The sequence below is a fragment of the Manis pentadactyla genome, chromosome 5 (genome assembly GCF_030020395.1).
Source record: "Manis pentadactyla isolate mManPen7 chromosome 5, mManPen7.hap1, whole genome shotgun sequence".
Lineage (NCBI taxonomy): Eukaryota > Metazoa > Chordata > Mammalia > Pholidota > Manidae > Manis > Manis pentadactyla.
In genome coordinates, this window is record NC_080023.1 from 174419213 (window position 1) to 174435000 (window position 15788).

The following is a 15788-nucleotide window of genomic DNA, read 5'->3' on the forward strand; positions in this document are numbered from 1 at the left end:
AATATCTGAGGGCATTTCACATTGATATGCGGGAGCTGTTCACTCTCGGTTACCTCCATCTCCCTACAATGCCTGGAATTGTCTCGGTCACAGAAGTGACTCAACTCATGATCACTAAAGAGCCAATTTCATTTTTAATTTCTGAGACAACTCCAGGAGGGGAGACAAAGAGGACCAATATAATTAATAGGCAGACTTGACTAATTTCTTTTCCAGCTAGTGAGTTGGGGAGCAAAGCGCCTCAGAACCCTACCTGGTTATAAAAGGCCCACACAGGCTGCTGGTTCTGTCTGCATCCACCTGTTTGCTTATGTCCAGAAACTGCCACCCTAACATTCCTTCCCTGTCCCTGAGCCACGTGCGCTTTCAAATGCTTCTAAAATAGAAGCAGAGTCGGAAGAGCTTGTCCATCAACACAGCCCATCGCCCCCTGCCCCCACCCCTCTCCCAAGGCCTGCAGATGCCTTCCACGGAATCAGAATCGGAGCTGAAAAGAGCTTTGGTGGGCTCAAGTTCCAACTCTACCTGGCTCATGAGTCCCACAGAAAACACCGCCAATATGTGATCATCTGTCCTTGGTTTTAACACTCCCTCCTGACAGCCGTTCCATTTCAGAGCCCTAATTGTTAGAATATTCTTCCTAGGGTTAGACTGGAATCTGTCTGTTGTGACTGCCGCCCATACATTCTACTTCTGCCCTCGGGAGCCATACATGATACATCTCCATGCCCCTTCCACGGGACAATCCTTTAAGGGGCTGGAGACAGTATTCTTCACATGTCATCACATCAGAACGGTACTGTGTGACTCTCTGATGAACTGGGAGCTGCACTTCCCTGTCCAACCGGCTCAGGAGCCTCCCGCCAGCACAGCCCGAAGGTGATATATGCCCACACTTTATTTACCAGCAGACAGACAGAGCCCCTTGCTCCTTAGCCTGGTAACAAGCTGAGGTCGTTCATCACCCACTTGCTCCTTTTTGAAATTCACCAAGCAGCGGGCGTCTCTTTAAAGTCCTGCACATAATGCATTTTAAAGAGCATTTTCTGCACAGATCCATTTGCTCGACCTCGGCACTAGGTGTGAGATAGAACCATATTTCAGTGTGGTCCTCCTGCTCCTCCTGGAGCCTGTGTGGAACATACACTAAATGTATTTGTGACTACACATGGTAGGAGCTCTAAAATGCAGCATTTTGTAAAATGCGAATTTGCTGATTAAAATGCATCTTGCAAAGAAAGTGCATTATTAATGCAGAATCTAGTCGAAAAATATGTATTATGTAATACACATTTTTTTTTAATAATGCAGGCAATTTTGGTGTATCTATATTAGTGGATCAGCTCTGGGCTGCCATCTCCATTATAGGCACAAAGCACTCCTGAAAAAGGAAGTTCTTTCTGATGTGCACTAAAAAACCATCACACACCTAGTCACTGACGGTTGGCATTCGTCTCCATTGAAGGGGCATTCACTAGTACGCACATAGCCCTGATTTTTTCCCCAGTTCACCCTGAAAACCAGATGTCTTTATGTTCCATACACAGTTAGAGGAGCTGTGCTAATTTAAAGAAATAAAGCAGCTGGGTCAATGTGAGTAAAACCTTCAGAAACGTGCCCCCTCAGCTGAGGCTGAGAGATCAGAATTTGAGATGAACATCTCCAAACGCCCCGGTCCAGTGTCCCATAATAATACCTACATGATGACTGGAGCTATCCAGACACTTAATGATAATAAAGCCCTTTCAGTCTCTCTGGAAAACGTTAGAACTAAGCATAACCAGGACGCAGACATTTGTTCTGAGGTCTGCCAGATTAATCCCACTTTGTTAAACCAACCCTTATTTTAATACTACAAACTAACACAATATGCCATATAAGGCACAGCCAAAGGCCAGGTCAGGAACATTCAAGAATGTCCAAAATGCAAAAAGAAAAACCTCGACACATCAAAAGCAGTTGCTAAGATCTTCCTAGGGTCTTAACTCCAGCTTGACAACATCAATACATTAATGTTGTCCCACCATGCTGAGTCACAGCTGTGGGTGCAAGACTCTTCAGCACCAGGAAGAAGCACCAGGTGACAAAGCCTGGCAGACCACTCAAAAGCGAAAGCAGAATCACAAGAGCTCACACTTCTTCAAGCATCTCCCCTTAGTGACTCAGTGACAGAAAAACCCTGTGTCCCAAGTGAAGCAACCTTGTCAATACTTCCATGGCTTCTAGGGAGACGGTTTTGCTGAGTTATATACCACCTTTGCACCTGGCCTAGGGCAGAAGGGGCCTTCCATGTTTTAACAGGAAGGTGGTGCACAACCCAGGAACAGTCAGCTGGACTCGAGAGCCTCTAATGTCATCCTTTTCTGAGAGCAACGACTGCTCCAGGGACCTCCCCCCTCCGCCAGTGGACACAGAGCTTATTTGATTCTCCAAGGCTGAGAAAGAGATGTACTGATTTCCTCCAACTTTTTAGTCTTCATGGTTTAACAACATGCTCTAGGGGTATCCAGTCATCCCCTAACCCAAACGCTCTGGTTGATTCAGTAGTTTTCTCATGCAGAATTCAAGTTGGATTCAACAATGTTGGTGGTTATGGAGGGATTCTGAGTGGTTTAATGCTCTGATTATCATCAGATTAATCCTAAATATCCTTTCCTTAATATAAGATTCATTCATTCATTTTTTTTTTTAACTCTACTTTCAGCACCTAGAACAGAGCTTGGAATGTGCTAGGCACTCTAAATAGATATTTGTTGAATGAATCAACTTTGTTGCAAACTTCCTAGAGAGAGAGCTTTCAGGGGTAGCACCTGAGGTTTTCTGGGTAGCTAGCTGATCACCCTGAAACACCCCACAAGGGCAGAGAGCCTGCTATACCTACCAAATATCCGCACAGAAAAGACCTCCCTTAAATAGTGGTTCCTGCAAATTGAAGTGTCTTCCAGCACTATTCTCAGCTAGACCTCACTGCCGCCCACCGGTGGGTTTGGGGACTTACAAACCATCACCCGGTCTGTGAGGGCCCTTCATGGACTTGATGCTTATTTGTCCATGAGGTAAATTAAACAAATGTGACTGCATGGGGGGGTGTGATTTTTGGAAACTTTTCTAATTACGGACGCTAGAACAGATCTGCAAAGGTGGTTTCATGATGAGTGAGGGCCTGGGGTTACCATCGCCAAACTATTAAGCCCTTGGAAAATGCCCAGGCTCTGGACCCTTAGTACGCATACGGACCCTGTTTCCCACTGAATATCTGCAATTTGCAGTTTGGGTTTCAGCAGCTCCTAGCTTTGCTCATTTTTTCAATGACCTCAGAGAACTTGGGGGGATGGGGGTGGGGGGATACGGACCCCTTGGAGAACCATGCCCAGCGGCCCACGTACGCTAACCTGTAGCTCGTTTGCTCGCTCCTTGGCACCCACCAGGGCCCCCGCCCCTGGATTCATCCAAATCCTTTCAAACAAGGTTCCCTCCTGCCACCTGCCGGCCCACTAGGGTCTAAGCCACGGTCTCGGCGCCATCGCGCAGCTCGCGGGGACGCGCCCCCGCTTCCGTACTGCACATGCCCGTCAGAAGTCCGGGCGCGCAACTTTGCACAACCTCTCCGCCCGGCCCCTCCTCGCCTCAGTCTCCTCTTTCCTCTCCCAGGCGAGAGGACCAGCGGAGGCACCTCTCCCCAGTCAGACTGCGGAGTCTGAGCCTTAGACAGGAGCCTAGGAGGAGACAGACTTTTTGGTCCTTTCCCCCATCCCTCTCCCCCACCCCCCTTTTTTTTTTGGTGGCTCAGAGAGGTAAGCAGAGGCGCGGAGCTTTAGGAAGTTGAGTGGTCAGAAAGGTAGGTGCTCCCCTTTCTGCCCGACACCGAGGTGGGGCCGGGGACCTCCGGACCCAGCCTCTCACCTGGTTAAGGTGCACCTTTTTCGGCTCTAGCAGCCGATGCGCATCGGAGCCGCTCTCTGCAGAGCCGGAGGGCGGGGCAGCTTCTCGGGGTGCGCGTAAGAGAATGGATCGTAGGTCCCGGGCTCAGCAGTGGCGCCGAGCTCGCCACAATTACAACGACCTGTGCCCACCCATAGGCCGCCGGGCGGCCACCGCGCTCCTCTGGCTCTCCTGCTCCATCGCGCTGCTCCGCGCCCTTGCCTCCTCCAACGCCCGCGCCCAGCAGCGCCGGAGCTTCCCGAACGCCCACCACCGCTCCGGCGCCCAGGTGTTCCCGGGGCCCCCCGAGGCCGACCTCGAGCACGAGGAGGCCGACCGCGAGCTCTCCCTCCCCGAGTGCCTAGGGTACGAGCAGGAGTTCGCTTACGAATCTGAGACCGAGACTGAGTCTGAAATCGAATCTGAGACCGACTTCGAGAGCGAGCCCGAGACGGCCCCCACCACCGAGCCCGAGACCGAGCCGGAGGACGAGCGCGGCCCCGGGGGGCCCAGGCGCCCCACCTTCGGCCAGTCTCTCTCCCAGCGCCTGCACGCGCTCAGGCTGCGGAGCCCCGACGCGTCCCCGGGTCGCGCACAGCCCCGCACTCAGGAGCCCCAGAGCCCCCAGGAGGGGGAGGGGCCCGAGGACGAGGATCCGGGGGACCCCGAAGAGCCCAAGGGGAAGCAGCAGCGCCGCTGCAGACCCAAGAAACCCACCCGCCGCGACCCGTCCCCGGAGTCTCCTTCCAAAAGGGGCCCCATACCCATCCGGCGTCACTAATGGAGGACGCGGTCCAGATTCTCCTTGTGTTCTTTGGCCCAGGTTGGTTGCCCACCGCTAAACTGGGGGGGCCCGGGATCGGTGTGGGAGCGGCGGGAGGAAGGACAGGAGACGGAACGGTAGGTTAGGAGGCAGGTGGTCAGAGTGGGCTCAGCTGGCCAGCCAGGGAGGCGGGGGGCCAGGACGAGCTGGAAAGGGGTCCCCAAGTCTCCTCAGGGCGCCGGGAAGGCGCCGGAGGTGCCCGGGTGGCCAAAGTCTTGTTGGACGGCAGGGCGCTCCTCGCGCCGGGCTGGAGACAGCCTGAGGACGCCGAGCGGGTGTCCGGGACGCGCGACTGTATCCCGAGCCCGCCCCAGGTTTCCGGCCGCACACCCAAAAGGCACGGGTAAGTCACTTGTTTTACGCGCTTTTTTCCCTCCTAGGGAGGCTAGTCTCAAAGCAGCTGGCCTTGGCGTGCGCCCGAAACGTAGTTCGGGGGTGCGCGCGCCAACTTTCACAATGCCAGAACCACCGCGCTGTAGCGACACTGTTGCAATGTGCGAAAAGTAATCAGACCGGGATTGGGCGAGAACTCCGGAGGCTGCCGGCTCCCAGGAAAGGCGCGCGCGCGCGGCGCTTTAAGACGCTCAGAGCCTGGAGCCCAGGTCCCGGCGCTGCCAATTTGGAGCCGCAGGATCTCGGCGCCAGTATCCCCCGCGATTGTGCACCAGTCCTAGTCGCCACCACCCGCCTCTGGGTGCTCCCAGGATCAGAAACCGCAGCAAAGAGCCGTACGCACCTGCTCACGCGCTCCAGAGCCAGTCTCTCCCGGCCGGCCGGCAGTTCCCCCCGAGTCGCCCATACTCGGAGGGCAGGTAGAGGAGGTACGGGAGTCTTGGGGGTGCCCTTACAGATTAGCAGGGTTGGTGGATTGGTCTGGGTCACGTCGGGGCATCGCTAACCTTTTGGCGCAGCTGGTCTGGCAGCAGAGCTGGGCGCAGCTGGTCTGGAGAGGTCCCGGGCTGTTTGTGCAAGGCCCTTGGGGGTGCAAGAGCGGGGCTGAGAGACCCGCGAGGTGGTTGCGCGCATGAAGGTAAAGCGGAATAAGAAACTGGCTGGAGAGGGGGTCGCGTTTATCACCAGGACACCCTACAATGCGTCCTCAAAGAGCGCGGCACGGGCCGAGCTGGGGAAAGGTGTTGGATCCGATGCAAGTCCTTGGGCGACCGGTCGAGAGGGGGCAGGGGCCGGCGGCTTCGGTAGCCTAAGGGAGGGGAGGAGGCGCGCACCGGCCATTTTCAGCTCGGGTGCAGAGAAGTTTGGAGTCTGTAACCTGGTGGTTGAAACTGCTCCGCTGTCCAAGCACAAAAACGGCCGCAGTCGGGTAATGCATCTTGGGGGCGGAAAGGGTGTCTTTCTCGCCAGTCCTGGAAGAAAAGACTGGTAAGTGAAATGCATTACAAAACCTCACCCAATTTGGAAATCGATCATTTCTTGGTGCGTGCGCGTCTCGCGCAGATCTGAGCTATGCCGGTGAGAATGATTTGGAGGGGGCGGGGGGAGTGAAGCGCTTGAGGCTTGAGGTGAAAAGTCGGGTCGCGTTCTTAGACTGCTAAGGAAGGGATGCAGCCAAAGGGACCACACTTTACATGGTTTTCCTTCCAGGTCTCTTCCCTAGGAAAGGCTCGCAGCGCCCCATAACTTAGTTTTTCCTGGGCTCCAGCGCTAATGACTGCTGGATGCGTGATGGTCCTCACCAGTAAATAGTGGGAGGGCAGCTTGTTAGCAAGGGGCTTCCCTGGGCAGCATGGATGTATCAGAAATATGGAGGCTGCCCAGGACGTGCAGAGGGGCCAGGAGTGCCCTGCCTTTGGCTTGAAAGTGTGTCATTGCCTAAATGAACTAGAGCTCCCCAAAGCTGAAATTTGTACGTGACGTGAACAGTGATGCTATGTTCCTTTCTGTGGCTTTAAGTGTTCTGTTTTTCCTCTGGGAATATCTTAGCCTCAGTTCACCAAGTAAAATGTCTCTAGTGGGCAGGTGAAAGAAGCCAGGGTTTTGGTTGGCTTTTTGGGTGTGCTTTTTGGTGTGGGAGCCATCTTACAGGTTGGGTGGTCTGGGGAACAGGTTTTTTCATTAGAGAAATTAGCATATTGCCTTGTTGCAGGTTGAATAAAGTGTTTAAAAAAAAAAAAAAGGTCCTCAGTGCCTAGACTGCAAGCTTGCCCTAGTCTTGGTCTGTTTCCTTAAACAGAAGTCTGCCTGTTGGGGGAGGGGAGGGGGGCACAGCACTGTATTTCTTAATTACAATATGCCAGGGTCATTATTTGGAGGGGGCAGGCATCTAGGTACATAAATACTGTGCCATCTTTACTCTTCCATAAACTACCTGATTCTGAAAACCTGTTCCCCACCCACACATACCCTCCCCCACTCAGTCCCCTCCCCCAACTTCCCTCCGGGACAGAAAAGCCTTTAGGGACCATACAGCTGAGGAATGTATCAGTGCCCTAGGGAAGTGCCCAGCACCCACCCAAGCAAAGGGCATTTTACTCCATAGACATTTAAAACCTTTCTCCCTGAGGCTGCTTGCTGCCTTTCTTTTCCAGAGACATTTTTGGCAAGTTCTCCAAGCATTCCCAACTCACTAGTCTCCCAACTGGCCCTTTGTCTCACCCTGCAAAACTGGGGTTAGCATTTGAATGGGCTCATTTGCCCTTTCAACTTGGGTAGGGTCTGTCTGGTGAGAAAATTTTCTCAAAAAAAAACACATCTTAATAGTTGACCACACAGGTGATTTACCAGCTAGTTAAAATATTTCAAATGGAGAGAGAGAGGAAGAGGAGGAGGATAAAGGTAGTTAAATGTAATGGTATGCTCCAATATTTTGGATTTTTTCCTTAACTACATTAATCATCTGCTTAATAGAAACTTTTTCTTGGACAAAGGTGCTCTTATAACTCAACTTTTTGAGTTGGAAACTCATATAGCCATGTTCACATACTGTGTGGTGTCAAAAATATGGCATATGTTTACTTCTAACAAAACTTTAGTCTATGCTTATCAGAATTCAAGAATTGGAAATTTTAAAGTTGGGAATTGTTTTCAGATGTTTCTTTAATGCACTAGAAGCTTCTCCCCTGGAACTGCTTACAGCCTTTCACTCTATGCTGACTTTTAGCAGCTATGATAGAAGGTTTAATGGGGAAGAAAGCTGACACTTCAGTGTGGATAAGAATTAGGTCTTCCTTTTTTTTCCAGTAATCTACATGGGTTTTCCTTCATTTATCTGTGTTATCACTGCTCTTTATACAGAGGGAAGCTACTGAGAGGAAACAGCAGAAAACATGGTGTTGGGGAAAGTATGTCTCTTAACAGAAAGGTGACCTATAACAAAAAACACATCACGAAAATCAAATTAAGCTTCCAGAGGCAAGTGATGTCATATGCCGGCTCAAGTGCTGGCCTTCTCCGAGAAACTGCCTAGCAAAGAGGATGAGAGTCTCACATTACATTTTTAATCCCCATGTTCCAAAGCGAGGGATGGAATTCCTAGTCCTGCTCTTGGGGGTTCTGACACTAATGACTCCTTTTCCTAAATACTGATGCCCCAGAGAAGGGGTAGCAGGATCTAAGATCTAAGGATCTTCTAAGTCCTGTCCCTGCCCAGTGGTCTTGTGTCAGACCCAGCCCCACTCTGCCTCAGTTTCTTCAAAGTCCTCAAAGAGCACGGCACGGGCTGAGCTGGGGAAAGGTGTTGGATCCGAGCTGAATGAAAATGTTCCCAGCAGCTGAATGAGATGTTCCCAACGTCCCTTTCAGCTCCAAATTCACATCAGTTGATTAGTTTAAGAAGCCCAGAGTTGCCCAATTTGACTCTATCAATGATTTTTAACACTAATGGAGCCCCAAAATTTCAAAGGTTGATCAAATAAAAAGCCCCAGCTGCGAAATCTGTTTGTGTTGATCGAATCTCAATCTTGTCAAATCTGTTTTTGAGTTGGTGGCAAAAATGGTTTAAAGAGGCAAGTTAGACAACAGAGAATTCCACCATGTCCTACTATGAACCTGAAAATTAAACTGGCCAATCCTTCAGAGCAGATACTTGGTGACTGTCTTCGGTGTGCTTGTTCCCCCACCCCCCCCCCCACCCCCACCCCTGCTCTCCCTGATCTAGTATCTAAAAGCAAGCTCTTAAGAAGGGTGGGAGCAGGCAGCACGGAGCCAGTACTGCAGCCTGGGAATCCTAGGCGCTTTGGGAGACAGCCGGCTGACAGCAACACTGCTTAACTAACCACAAGTGTTGAATGTGTTATTTGGTAACACTTGCAAGTGCCCTGGTTAGGCTAGACCTGAGAACTTTGCCCCAGAGGCTGCAGCTAGTTAGGATAAACCAGTTTTCTCAGCCTTTTTTTCCCATTATCACTCCCTCCCAGGAGCCTTTCAGGTATTTTTTTCCTTAATTGCCCCCTCCCATTAAATTTTAAGACCATGGTTATATAGATAAACTGTGTATCTGCTTCTGTACTGCAGGACCTTGTAACAGCTAAGAATTTTTTGCACTCCCCCAAACCAATTTTGTCTGTTGTAAATGCAAAAGAAGGCAAATGTTGAAAAAAAAAAAGTTTATGTCAAATTAAGTATTTTAACATTCCACTTTTGTTTTATACTTTAACCTTTTTTGGCCAACTATCACAGGGCTGTATATAAGGTGAGTTTTACTGATGTTTGTTGTCCCTTTTTAAAATTTCACAGTCCCTCCTCTCCCCCGCCCCCACAAAGGCCCTGGTACCAGTGCTGGTGCCTAGTTAATTCGCATAGCAAGGCAGCCATAGTATGAGACTAGTGGCTTGGTTCTCTCAAAGCCAAGAGTCTGCAGTACAGGGCCACTGTCACCTGTTGACAGTGCTCAGCCAGTAGAGGCAGGACATCCGAGAGGAGCTGGCGCCAGGATGCCCCACACCCCTGCTTGCCCACAAACTCCCTATTCCAGGGTGGAACTGGGGAGGCTGCCTTCCTGGCTTCACGTGCAAACACGGCCAATTTTTGTTTTCTGTGGGTTTAGGGTCAGCCCATCACAAGTTAACAGTGGCCATGGCTATCAGAAAGGCCAGAGTAAGACTAGGCTCCGTGGACAAAAGGGGTGGTGGTGTCTGTCACGTGGGGGAAGATTTGAGGGTGACAAAAGGAAAAGGTTTTGGAGGATCACAAAAAACTGGAAGATGTAAGGAAATTAGGACATGGGAAATGAACAGAAAAGACATAGAGATGGAAGTCATAAGGCCCATAAATGTGAGGGCTAAAGAGTAGTTTGAAGAAATGGGAGATTTGGGAAGCAAAGGGTTTGGGGGAGACTCCATGGCAATCTTCCCATATTTGGTGGCAGTAGGGGCCATGTAGGCTCAGCACTAGGAAGAGCATTTTTCATAGCCAAGAGTGGCAGTGGAGGGCCACTAGCAGAGTGCTCGGAGTAGCCACACCTAAAGTCACTGTCCCTCTGGGAGACTCCCACAGACCTGGGCCAGAAACTCCAATTTCATTGGTGCAGGGGTGTTTTCATACATGTAACTTAACTGCTTCAAACAAATGGGAAGATTTAAGACCTAGGAAATCTTGTTTCATAGTCCAAATCCTAAGTCTTAAGATTTTGGTTCAGGGAGAGGCCCTGACTCCCAAATTTGAGGGGTGCAGGCCAGGAATGCCAGTAGCTGAAGAAGATAAGTCCCCCTGCACCCCTCACCCGCCAGATCCAGCAGAAGCTGGTTACTGAGTGCCCTGGCTTATGTTGCTGTCTCAATTAGATTTCATTAGGAAAATTCACTGGGTAATTGAGGTTGTGCAAGAAGGTGAAGTATACCATTCCCCTAAATTCAAATGACGTTGCTTAGAGGCCCCCAGGGTGCCCGGAATTGCCACTATGACTTGCCAGAATTTTAAACAGAGCTTCTACTAAAGCCAGACTGATCTTCCAGGATCCCCTCTCACCACCCCAGCCCCCACTTTTGCCCCTCCCTTAGTCCCCTTACTATGGGGCTGGTCATGTTCTCTAGAATGGCCACTTGTTCCCTCGAAATTCTCTGCTGCATCATCAGCTAGCCTGGAGAAAGGACCCACTGCCATTTGGGCAACAGTAGAGAATGTCTAGATCCACTGTACAAGCACGGTGGTCAGGTGACAGTGGCGCGCCAGGCTGCAGCAGAGCTAGGGAGCCCCTCTAAGAGGGGGGCTGCTGAGGACAGCAAGTGAGCTGAGCCAGGGGGTCTGAGTTCATGGTTGGGGGCCCCAGGCCTCTGGGGCTCCAGCATGGGGCTTTTTAATCTGAGCAGATACGGTGTTTTCAGAAGTCTGGTTTCCATTGTCTTTAAAATCAGCACTGCACCTGCTCCACACCCTCATCAGGTTGAGGCATTTTCCCTGCGGTTGGCATTGCCTGAAGCAGTCTGGCCACGCAGTCCCTTCTGCAGACAGCAGTAGGCTGCTGCCTCCGCCGGCCACGGCTGGCAGAGAGATGCTGGAAGGTGTAAGGATGGGCGCAGCAAGTCTTAATTTAACAGTAATTAATTGAACAGCTTCAAAGTCTTATTGCTCCTCAGTCAGCACTCAGAAAACATTTGTCATTGTGAGGCTGAGAAACATATTAGTTGCCTGCATTCTCTTTCCTGTGTTTTCTCCTGTCTGCTTTGCCTTTTCTGCACAACTAACTGGTAGAGAGATTCTCTTTTTCCTCATTTCAAAGAAACCCACTGACAACTTATGACACGGGTGGGCTGCAAAGAAGGCTCTTCTGCAAACATTCCACTCTCACCCCCCCCCCACCACCCTAAAGACACAGGCTAGAAGGGAATGTCACCACCAAAAACAGATCATTTTTCCTGCTTTCTTGCTTTCTGCTCCTCCTGTCTTGCCCACCTCTTCTCCTTGGGGACTCTCTACTACTTTGCTTTCTCTTTCCTGGATACAGGGATGAACTAAAAAAGGAAGCTGACAGGCAGCTACTTCAAATGAGGATGTGCCTTGTGCTTTGGGCAATGAGTACGAATCCCCCAATCTAAGTATACGAACAATCATTTGCTCATTATAATGTGTGCCGGCTGGCCTGGAGGCGTCGATACAGCAGTAAGACCCGGTTTGGGAAGTCCAGGGAGCCTCATGGGGCTGCTGCCAGGGAAGGGGGCCCTGTGGGTTGCAATGGTGCTATTCAGGGTCAACAGGGAAGAAATACCTTCTTTCCTTTTGGGGTTGCTTTTTCATAAAAAGCCAGCTGATCTGTTCCAGCGGCACCTGAGCCATTTGGTCTGAACAGGCTGAGTTTCCTTGGATATGCAGAGTTTAACTGAAACATGAGTAGCTTTCCCCATTACTTTCTAAATTCATCAAGTGTAGAAAACCTATTCTGTTTAAGTAGCTAAGTAAACACAATTTTCAAGACAGCTTCACCTGGATTTTGAGAGCCAGTCCTTTCCTCCTCACTCTCACATACTCCCCGTGTGAACAGGGTCCTGACCCCAGCACACAGCTTCTGTCCTTCACCCCAGCTCAGCCGTCTTTCAGGCAACTCACCAGCCCATCTCACCTTCCTCTTCCTGATCCACCTGAACCCATTAGTTGACTTTGCTTCCTCATTCCTGCATTTCCTATCAAATCTATACCTCTTTCCCTGATAGAAATCCATCCAGAACTGGAAATTCATGCTTAAGGTACTTTGCTACTCTAAAACTATAATGGCAGATCCTGAAAATTGTGCCCCTGGTAGGGTGAGGCCCAGACTAGGCTGTCCACCACCTCATACCACTGGCCATTTCCACACTCTGTCTTGAGCCAGCAAGATTGCCAGCCCTGCATGGGCTTGCCAGACAGTCCCACAATCAGGGTGGCCCCCAGTCAACCCACAGCTGATCCCCCAAGCTCTTACCATGCCAGGCTGCTTGGTCCCTGGAGCTAGGCCACCCCGCTGCCTTTCAGGTTAGCTCCTCAAAACAAACATCAGGTCACACTTCTGGTCTCTCAAGTGTCACTGCTCATTTGGGCTGGAGTTTCAACTCTGAAGTCCACTCACCCAAGTGATTTGTAGTTCTTGGGTTCTGGTGGCCAGGCACTACAGAAAAATAAGCAAGAGTAGACAAAAAGGGGAACACCAGAGTTAAATACTGAATTTTTCTCTTCCCAGTCCTGATTTACCCTTAACTCAAGATGATTCCTACTCAAATCTAAGGGTCCTTTCTCAGCCTACAGCAGTGGTTTCAACTGGGGTCAATTTTGCCCCCCAGAGGACATTTGGCAAAGTCTAGAAACAGTTTCAGTTGCTACAACTAAGGGGATGCTACTGGCATCTAGTGGGTAGAGACTAGGGGTGCCACTAACCATCTACAGTGCCCATAATAGCCTCCACCAAAGAGAATTACCTGGTCCCAAACAGCAACAGGGTGGACGCTAGGAAACCACCAGCTAGCTTAGCTGTGCTGACCAATTCTCTCTTCTTCCCTCTGGCATGCTCCCAGCAGCACCTTTCCAGCTCCCTGTACTGTCTCTCTTCCTCTCCAAGTGTTCAAGTTCTATCACCAAACATTTCTCCCCTTGAGGGTATTACCTGATCCAGTGATTTCATTCATACCCTAGCAACTATAACTGTCACTTTGAATTTGGGGTCTTTACCTTTTCCTAAACTTCAGACCCATCTTCCATAATAACAGGCTGTAAAAATCTCCTTTCTTCGCCCCTGCCATGTGTAAAGTCAGATTGGCTCTGCCACCATGCCAGCTCCTCTTCTAATCCACTCGTGTCCTCTGTCCCAGTGCCATACTTAGGCTCCTCTGCCTTTTGTGCCCTTCTGGTGCAGAAGTTGTGAGGGTCCTTTGGGACCCCTCTTAAGTCCCTTCCTGCTTCCTTTGGTGTAGTTCTCTCCTTTAAAGGTCATGACCAGCCACAGCCTCCTTTGTTCTGTTCATCAGGACATCCTCCACACTGCCTCAACCTTTCCTGAAACTAGGATCAAATCCTCACACGTACAACAAAATGTTCAACAACTGCTCCATTTCCTACCAGAATCGCCTCAGAACTGCCCTGTTGCGCCATGATACCCTCAGAGAGATCCTATCCAGTTCTCCCTGCCATCTCTCCCTGCCCTTCCAAGACCCAGCAAGGTAGCCTGTTCTCTTTACCCAGGCATGTCTCATTTCCTCCCACTGGATCTTTGCTCATGGTAGGCCAACGTCTCCCATCCCCCACCTTCTATCTGCAGCCTAGGCCTCTATCCCCCTGTATTTGAAACGCCGTTTTCTCCAAGATTTTCAAGGTCCCTCCAGTTGGAGGTCTTTTCTTGCATTTCTATGCTGCTTAAGGATGGAGGATTGGTAACTGCAGGATCTTTATCCCCTCGCCGCATGTGCTCTCCTGGCAAAGACCCAAGATAACCAGAAAAAGTGTTTAACAAAGGGGTCCCACAAGCTCATGAGGATGTCTAACAAAGAGACCCCGTGCCCGTTCCTTGATGAATAGTGCTTTGGGAAAGAGCCCAAGTGAAGTGGGCCGAAGGCGAGGCCTGACCAGAGCCAACCATACTTCTAGGGCCCCCATCGCGGCCTCCCTACCCCAACGTCTACTGACCTTCCACTTCGGCAGGGCTCAGCATCCCTGGGGCCTCAACTTCTTATCCTTCTGGGGCTGCTCCTCGCATCGGGGCAGGCAGCCCTCTCCCTCCTCAGGGTCCTGGCCCTCTACTTCCAGGCCCTGGGAATCTTCTTGCCTCGCCCAGCAGCTGCCCCTCTGTTGGGTGGGTTTGCCCACCGCCTTCAGCGAGACCAACGTTTGGCCCCTGAGAGCTCCCGAGCTCCCCCTTCAGCCATCGTAACTTGTGGCATCAGGAAGAGTGACCCCATGGCGCCAGCTGCCCTCGTGGCGTCCAGGCCTGGCCGCCATACTACGACCCACCAGCTGCTTCCAGCCACCCCAGCAGCACAGCCTCTTAGGGCGTTCCAACGCGGCGCCCCCTATTGGACCTCCCACTCATATCCGGTTTCCGGTCCGACGCCCCCTGCTCATTCGCCAGGCAGCCTTGATTGGCGTGACCCCAGCCCAATAGCTGACCCGGCACTAGGGTCGAGGGGACTGTTGGGACCCAGTTGGCCCATTCCATGGATGCACAAATGGTAGAGCCGCGGTGCGTGGGGGTAGTTGGCCAAAGTTTGGATAAAAGTTCAGTATTGGTACTTGGAACTATATAGACTCTACGGCAGAGGTGTTACGCCTGTGGGGGGCCCCAAACATTATCCAGGGTCCGACTTTGTCAGCTTTCCTTCATGCCGTGCGGCCATGTAGATCGTGGATGCACAGTCAGTGCGCCGTGGATAGTCGATGCTCTGTGGCTGAGGTCGCCTCGTTCGAAGAGGGATGCATTAGACTTAACGAGACTGGACCACGCATGGTACACCTGCTGTGGCTTGTGATACAGAGATCCAGGCCGTCGGTCCGCTCGCCCCAGCTCACCCCGTGCAACTAACACTCATCGTGCCATCTGTACCCCACTCGCCGGCCAGGCAACCACCTGCCTCCATCCCGTCTGCTTTGCACTTAAAGATGACTCGCAGGTCCGTGTTACCCACTGATGCCCAGGTCCCGGGTTTTACAAGATTCCCAAGCAGCATTTCCTGCACCCCCACCCCCACCACGGGGCTCAAATCCTTACATAGACCCAGTAGCTAGAGCAGTGCGTGTGCACTCACCAAGCCCACCCAGGCAGTGCGGGTGTTAGCCCCGGCTGCTTTGAAAGCCCACCACGCGCTTTGGCGATGGGAGCGCAGCACTGCAACCGCTGGGTGGGCGGCCGGACTTAGTGCCGCCTCAGGGATCTCTAGCAGTAGAAAAGTAAAAAGGCTGCCCTGGGAGACCCAAAGCAAGAGAAGAGGGGGTTAGAAGGGAGCTGGACAAGAGCTAGAGGAGCTGACGGACCAACCCTGTAGCTAGCAGCACCAGCAGCAGGGAGCCGCACAGCGCGGCTGCCGCTGCCGGCACGGCACGGGTGTGTGTCTTTGGGTTTAATGCGTACAATGTTTTCCAGTCTCCAAAACCACCCTAAACCAGACATAAATCCGAACTAGAATCCCTTTTAACC

The 15788-nt window shown here is 51.5% G+C and overlaps 1 protein-coding gene across 1 annotated transcript in view; it reads left to right on the plus strand.

Moving 5' to 3' along the window:
- The first annotated feature begins 2094 nt into the window (after positions 1-2094).
- Positions 2095-15788, plus strand: part of LOC118920643 (neuroendocrine secretory protein 55-like) — a 55833-nt gene continuing 42139 nt past the window's right edge. Inside the window, exon 1 of the mRNA XM_057503118.1 lies at positions 2095-4744. Within this exon, the coding sequence (XP_057359101.1) occupies positions 4007-4702 (696 nt within the window). The 5' untranslated portion in view covers positions 2095-4006 and the 3' untranslated portion in view covers positions 4703-4744. The remainder of the gene's footprint in view (positions 4745-15788) is intronic.